At 41.6% G+C, this 8,197-nt stretch overlaps 1 protein-coding gene across 1 annotated transcript in view; it reads right to left on the reverse strand.

Annotated features, from left to right (window-relative positions):
* LOC119418659 (NACHT, LRR and PYD domains-containing protein 12-like) overlaps positions 1 to 5,436 on the reverse strand; it is a 17,209-nt gene extending 11,773 nt beyond the window's left edge. The window contains 6 exon segments of the mRNA XM_037685990.1: positions 1,519 to 1,692; positions 1,772 to 3,560; positions 3,784 to 4,006; positions 4,278 to 4,353; positions 5,148 to 5,258; positions 5,333 to 5,436. Of these exon segments, the coding sequence (XP_037541918.1) occupies positions 1,519 to 1,692; positions 1,772 to 3,560; positions 3,784 to 4,006; positions 4,278 to 4,353; positions 5,148 to 5,258; positions 5,333 to 5,436 (2,477 nt within the window).
* Between the last annotated feature and the right edge of the window lie 2,761 nt (positions 5,437 to 8,197).

The following is an 8,197-nucleotide window of genomic DNA, read 5'->3' on the forward strand; positions in this document are numbered from 1 at the left end:
TATTGAAAATGTTTAGCGTTTAGGAGCTGTTTCCTTCTAAGAGCTGCTGGAACTAGGTTAATTATGGGACAACAACAATTCTAGTGGGTAAATGACGTGACTTTAACTTTAAGACTTGAGATTTCACACAGGTCCTAGGAGTGCAAAAGGACAACAGAGATGTGTACATGGTGAGTTTAAGAAGTTGTACTTTGTGAACAAAGGTGCATGTAGACGTTTTTGTGCAGTGACAATGGACTCTGTGATGTCTTGAAGGGTATACATAGTCTTAATTGATTTGAATTACAAATATTTTGTTTGTGATACAGTGAACCAGCATAGTATGAGATGAAATGATTTGCAGATTTGTTATATAACAAGAAGTGATTACATATTATCATGCTGCCTAAACCTTTACAAGGTCTAAATGGATAATGGGACCCTGAGAGTGGACTTCACTGTCAGGTGGTGAGTCAAAACACATATTCTACAAGATGGAAGACATTGTTTTGAAGGGAATATCTTATGCAGTAGGGGTAAAGACTTAGATTGTGCAGTGTTTAATGGAAGTCTTCACTCTTATGTAATTGAGCGTTTAACACATCTGTTGTACAATCCAGGACACCGGAATGACTCCGTTGAAGGTAAACTCTGCAGTTCCAGAGTAGAACTTGCTAACAGAGGATTAATGTGGATAACAGATGAATGTTGAATCAGATTTTAATAATTGGATGGTTTATTTTTCCTTCTCAGCGGCCTGAGAGGACAGACCTGTGGATTGGGAAGATGTCTGGCTAGGCCCACAAAACACAGAAGTTAGCATTTAAATGCATACAGCATCCATCTGAGTTTTGATCAGGACTCTCTGTTGCTGGGTGCCGGATCAGATACCAGAGGTGTTCAGGTGGGCGCTGAAGTTGGGTCTGTGAAACTGACCAATGAGACGGTTCAAAGACGTTGTCAGCCAAGCACCACTGACACAACAACAAAGAACTTGTCAGCCAAGTAACGTGACTTTTCAAAGATCTAACAGTCCAACAGCGAACTGAATTAACTGTCCAGAGGGGGTCCTGGAGTTTGTCGACAACAAGAATATCCAGTCAAGTATGGTGGAGGATGCGGGCAGTCTTGCTCAAGTCTCAAGTCTTGCTGTATGCTGAGATATGTACTGCTGCACAAAGCTGAACTGGTCTCCAGACTGAGGGAGACAAACTGAAGACTGAAAGGCTGAAAGAAGAGCTGGTGGTCAATCTGTCTAAGGTCACTAACATCAACTGCAGCCTGACGGAGGTGTCAACCCCACATTTGGTCTGTGATGGTCATCTAAGCGCCTTGGTGTCGTGATCAAAACTGCAGTTGGCTTTGATAATAATCACTCACATAGACTCATTTTAAGACAGGTGACACAACATGACACAGAAGTACTGATGTGGGAGGGCTAGAGGATTCGCCCTTCTCCAACTGCTCTGAGATGAAAATTGTTTTATTACCTCTAATCAGCAAATCTTATATTTCTCCACCAATGAATTGGATACTGACCTAAGGGTTTCCAGTTTACAGTTTGGACTCTGCAGCCCAGGAGACAACAGGTTCACTCCCAAATCCATCAGGTTGTTGTTACTCAGGTCCAGTTCTCTTAAACTATAAGACTGTGAGGAAAGGACTGAGGCCAATGCTTTAGAGCTTCTCTTGGTGAGGTCACAATACCTCAACCTAAAAAAGAATGGACACTGAACATAAATGGGAATGCTTAAATTGTAAATAATTAGAAACTGATCATTCGTCCACCTACAGAGCTTTGTTGGAGGCTTTGACCACCGGCAGCAGCCTCAGGAGGGCCTCCTCTGAAGCAGAGTACTTCTTCAGATCGAACACGTCCAGATCTTCTTCTGACGACAGTAAGATGAAGACCAGAGCCGACCACTGAACAGGAGACAGATCATCTGTGGAGAGATCTCCTGATCTCAGGACCTGCTGGATCTCCTCTACCAGAGAACCATCGTTGAGTTCATCCAGACAGTGGAACAGGTTGATGCTTTTCTCTGCAGACAGGTTCTCTGTGATTTTCTTCTTAATGTACTCAACTGTTTCCTGATTGGTCTGGGAGCCATTTCCTGTTTGTATCAGCAGGCCTCGTAACAGCGTCTGATTGGATGGCAAAGAGAGCCCGAGGAGGAAGAGAAGGAACATGTCAAGGTGGCCAGATGGGCTCAGTAAAGCCTTGTCCACAGCGCTGTAGTGGAGATTCTTTACTTTAGGTTTGTTTTTAAAGACTTTGGACACCTTGGGTGGTGTCTGTTTCTCTTCCAGTCGGTTGAGCCCACAGCTGATGAAGGTCAGGTGGACATGAAGAGCAGCCAGAAACTCCTGGACGCTCAGATGGACGAAGCAGAACACCTTGTCCTGGTACAGTCCTCGCTCCTCTTTGAAGATCTGTGTGAACACTCCGGAGTAAACCGAGGCGTCTCTGATGTCGATGCCACACTCTGCCAGGTCCGACTCGTAGAAGATCAGGTTTCCTTCCTGCAGCTGCTCAAAGGCCAGCTTCCCCAGAGACCCGATCACCTTCCTGGTCTCTGGACTCCAATGTGAATCTGTCTCTGCTCCTCCGTAGTACTTGACCTGCTTCACTTTGGTCTGAACCACCAGGAAGTGGATGTACATCTCAGTCAGAGTCTTGGGTAGCTCTGGTCCATCTTTGGTCTTCAGCATGTCCTCCAGAACTGTAGCATTGATCCAGCAGAAGACCGGGATGTGGCACATGATGTGGAGGCTCCGGGACGTCTTTATGTGGGAGACGACCCGGCTGGCCTGCTTCTTGTCTTTGAACCTTTTCCTGAAGTACTCCTCTTTCTGTGGGTCCGTGAACCCTCTGACCTCCGTCACCATGGCAACGCACTCAGCAGGGATCTGATTGGCTGCTGCAGGTCGTGTGGTTATCCAGAGGCGAGCAGAAGGAAGCAGGTTCCCTCTGATGAGGTTAGTCAGCAGAGCATCCACTGAGGTGGACTCTGTGACGTCAGTCAGGATCTGGTTGTTGTGGAAGTCCAGAGGAAGTCGACACTCGTCCAGACCATCGAAGATGAACAGAACCTGGACCTCATCAAACCTCCATGTTCCTTTGGTTTCTGTGAAGAAGTGATGAACGAGCTCCACCAAGCTGAACTTTTTCTCTTTCAGCACGTTCAGCTCTCTGAAGGTGAACGGGAACAGGAACTGGATGTCCTGGTTGGTTCTGCCTTCGGCCCAGTCCAGAGTGAACTTCTGAGTTAGGACTGTTTTCCCGATGCCGGCGACTCCTTTTGTCATCACGGTTCTGATCGGTCCATCTCTTCCAGGTGGGACTTTAAAGATGTCCTCACACCTGATGGTTGTTTCTGGTCTGTATGGTTTCCTGGATGGTGTTTGAATCTGTTGAACCTCGTGTTTATCTCTGACCTCTCTGGTGTCCCCTTCAGTGATATGGAGCTCCATGTAGTCCTGGTTCAGATCTCCTGCTGGACTGATCCCCTCAAACACGCCCTGGAAGCTCTCTGCAAAGTTTGACTTGAACTTCTGTGTGCTCTCTGCAACATGAGTTCCTATAATTACAAAAAACAAACTCTAGATGCCTCTGCACCAACATGTGGGAAGTTTTTACATCTTCAAGACCATTGTTCATCGGTAGTTGATCATTTTCAGTCGAGTATAATTTAAAGATCTAATGAATGTATCTGCATCATATTGGTAGAATAGTTTGTAAATATAAAAAAGAATATTTACACGCCTTCATTTCTTCCTTTCATCGTGTTTAAAAGAACCTACTGTTCCACAGACTGTCAGCCAGGCCGCCTCTGTTCATCTCCCGCAGGAACTGCAAGGTGATCTCCAGAAACAAATCTCTCCTGGTCTTCCTCTGCTCTTCAACTCCGTTGTCCAGCACTCGGTCCTTGTTTTGACCTTCCTCACTTTGGTAATCTGAACTCAGCATCATCTTAAACCTCTTGATTTCAGTTTTCATAAAGTTTGAAAGGTTTTCCTCGAGCAACTGGAACAGAGACAATCATGAAAACTCCTAACAACTGAAGAAAACAAAAAACGTTCAAACCTGATGAAAGTTCCCTCCAGATATGGATAAAGTTAGACTTACATGATGTCCAACATTTTAAACAGTAGGTTAGTGGTAGTGGGTTAAATTGTGACCAGCATGGACCTGACGACCACTTTACTGATTACACACAATATTTCTCTCATATTTTTAACTTGACCACGTCTGAAAAGTGTTCTTCAAGCTGATGTGATGAGAGGTTTTTGCTCACCATGAATATGGAGTCCAGATCTGTGGGATGCTGAGGGACAAACTGAGGACTGAGAACATCTGAGGTCCGATTAACGCTACAAAAGATATCAAACCAAGGCACTGTATAACCGATGGATTCTGTTAAATTATGACAAATCCTGATAGACTAACAATATATTAACACAATTTCTTTTTCAGAAGACATCTTTAATACAGAGTGGTAATTACCATGTACATATCTGGTGCTTACTGCATACATACCTTGTATGTACCCCATAAGTACTAAGTATGTTTCTAGTTTGTACCTAGTATGGACCCTGTAAGTACCAATTTAATACACCATAAATACCAGGTATATACCTGCTAAATACTCCATAAGACCTGGTACATACCAGCTTAGTGCATAATACAAAACCTCATATCAGGTTTGTATACTGCACAGTATGTATATATATATATACTGTACAAACTCATTTAATACCCCATATGAATCAGGTATATAACCTGTACAAACCTGGTAAATAATCCATAATTATCAGGTATGTGCCTTGTAGGTACTGAGTACATAATCTGTAAGTACTTCATAATTACCAGTACATACTATGCACAAACTTCAATTTATGGGTACTTACCTTTTACCCCAAGTACCAGGTAAGTACCAAATAACTACCTTGTACGTGCCCATAAGTACTGGGTAGATACCCAATAAGTACTCAGTAATTACCAGGCACTAACCCTGTGTGTACTATGTACCAGGTAAATGTACCATAAAGGTACATAGCTTGTAAGTTCCAGTTGATGCATTTTAACATTTAACATAAATGGAAAATGTTTTGCTGTAAATCTGTGTCCACATGTCACAAGAAACAACTGAACAACTCAAACTTACCACGTTTCTAAAGAAGTTTAACTTTTAATTTGAAAAAGAAAACTTTGAGGATTGTTGTTTTTCCAGGACAACCATCAGGACTCGTGCCCAGAATTGTTTTCAGGTCCAGGTCTTCAAAACAGCAAAATCTGAACTTTAAGTTTGATTTATCGTGGTCTAGTCTGAGAGCTGAGTTAGTCATGGACAGGTTAAGATGATCTTACCTTGGAGTTTCACTCAGGTTCCCAGGTTTCCCACTCCGAATGGGTTTATATAGAGGGACTCCTTCTCTGAGCTGACTCTGATCCATCGCTCCCCGTCTGCCACAAACACACCAACAAGCTCAGCCATCGTTCACAAGGACTTATCAGGTCCGATTCAGGCTGATAAAAAAGTAAAAACTGACAGAAAACCCGCCATTTTCCTTGTTTTATTTAACCAGACAAACCCCTGAAGAAACCAGAGAATTATTTCCGGGAGAAACCCCACCTAAGCATGAGGAGAACATGCAACCTCCACACAAAATGCTCCAGGTCCTAACTCCATGACCTACTTGCTGTAGGGCAGCAGTGCTAACCACTAAGCCATCATGCTATCATATTCATAATATTGATTTGTTAAAGATGCTAATGCACCACAGTCTAAATTGTCTAAATTTTCTATTAAAAAAATCGGCCAATTAATTCTTATTTCCTTAAGTTTTACACTTTTTAAAAGTTTATTTTTCTTAAACTTGTTGTGTTTCCTATAAAAACACTGCAGACACATTCTGTGTGTTGCCCCACCCCTCTGCCCCCTGAAAGGGTGGGAATCACCATGGCAACCAGTGACTCAGCAGATTCGGTTTCACTGAGTTTTGTTGTTATTTCATCAACGCCTTTAATCTTTTAGGGTTTTAACAGTTTTGTCCTGTTAAGAACTTTGAATTTCAGGGAGGTGAATTCAAACCTCTGCAGCATTTAGGATTTCACATTTTTAAACATTGAAAAGGAAAACTGGTCATGGTTTTAACTTGGAGTTTCAAAATAAAGCTTGTTGATGCTCCTTAAAATAAAAGTCTGGCACTGCTATGGCTCTGATTTTTTACAAAAGTTCCAGATTTTGAGAAAGTTGATGAAGGTTTTGTGTCTTTTTTTAAAGTTTGATTTGTTGCCCTTTTTATCTGAACTTGATCTGACGCTCGAGAAAAACAGGATGAACTGTTCATAGTAATCTGATTACAACAAAAACTTACTGGGACTGGCATCCTTTAATTTGAAAGAATTAAAAAACAAATAAACTCTTGAAATTCAAACAGTTGGAAAAGAAAACGAGTCAGATTCAAAACTGAAGATTCAAATTCATCTTCAAAATAAACTCGTGGTCAAGTGGACCCAAATCTGTCGGAGCAAATGAGGAACTTCCTGTAGGATGACATTTGATGAGATTACAGTCAGCTGTTTTTATTTTGTAAACACTGAAAATATACATATTGACGTGTATTATTTATTATTGGCAAGTAAAACATATAATTTTAACAGTTTGATTAATTAGCTTTAAAGAGTAAAAATATAAAAACACATAGAGCCGGTCAGTCTAAATCAATATTTATATCATAAAGTGAGCGGTAAAACCCAGAGCTGGCTGACCCGCAGAACACTTTACAGACTCTTACCTGTGGACTCTCCACTGATCCACCGTTTTACAAACACGTCCACGTTCAGGTGAGCGTCTGGAGCTGCTCAGGTGTTTGAGGAAACTCTCACATCCTCATAACTTCAGAAAGCAGCTCAAAAATTCACAAGTTAAAAAACCTGTTGGACCGGCTCGTCAGAACTCACGTCACCAGAACCTTTAAACTTCAGAGCATTCCATTTACTTTCAGCTGCTGTGTCAACTAAAAAATAATGAATCTGTCAGGTCTCAGGTTTTTATTGTAGAAAAGAATCACAAATTAAATGTACAGATTTAAAATCATTTTTCTCTGTTGAAGAGAAAAGAACGTGATTCATAATCTGAGAATCTCTGAAGTATCTGAGGATCTTCAGCTTCATGAGCTGAAATACGTTTTCATGACGAAGACGGAAAAAGGTGTTAGAGTTAAAACAATAGAAACAAGCTAAAAGAAACAGGACACAAGCTAAAACAAAAGCATGAGCTAAAACTAGCAGAATAGTAGCTAAATTGAGCAGAACTGTGTAAATGTAAAAGCTGAACAACTGTTGCTAAAAATGTAATAATCAGAACAGTAGCTAAAAGCTAAAACAAATCAAACCACAACATTTCTCTAAATACAAAATAGGCTAAACAAATAATTATTTTGTCAAAACTGTAAATAAAAGCTAAAAGTAAATGGGATGTTAGCAGAGCCGGCAGCTGAAGGAGACCAAAAAAATGCTTTGAAGGAAACAATGTGTTTTTATGGGTAAAGCTTTATTATTAATAAATTATAAACATTACACAAACTAGAATCACTTTCTTGATATGGGATTAGTTGGAACAACAAAACATGTTGGTTTAAATGCAAAAAGGAAGAAATCAACAACAAATTAATTCATGTTTGTTCTTTTATCTGTGTTATTTATCCTTCCATCCATCCATCCATCCATCCATTATCTTTACCCGCTTCTTCCATTTTGGGTCACGGGGGTCGCTGGTGCCCATGTCCAGCAATCACTGTGCGAGTGGCGGGGGACACCCTGGACGGGTCGCAAGTCCATCACAGGGACACATAGAGACAAGCGAGACAAACAACCATTCACTCTCTCACTCACACCTAGGGACAATTTAGAGTTACCAATCAGCCTAACATACATGTTTTTGGTCTGTGGGAGGAAACCGGAGCACCCGGAGAAAACCCACGCATGCACGGAGAGAACATGCAAACTCCACCCAGAAAGACCCCTGGACCGGGGTTTGAACCAGGGACCTGCTCGCTGAGAGGCAGCAGCTCTACCAGTTGTGCCACCGTGCTGTCCCATAGTTATTTACTAACTAATTTATTAACCTTTATTGAACCTTTATTTAACCTTTAGTTAACCTTTATGTCATAGCTCTGCTCTCTGTCAGCTCCTCTGTCATGCTGCACACTC

This window comes from Nematolebias whitei, chromosome 12 (genome assembly GCF_014905685.2).
Source record: "Nematolebias whitei isolate Nwh7 chromosome 12, NemWhi1, whole genome shotgun sequence".
Taxonomy (NCBI): Eukaryota; Metazoa; Chordata; class Actinopteri; order Cyprinodontiformes; family Rivulidae; genus Nematolebias; species Nematolebias whitei.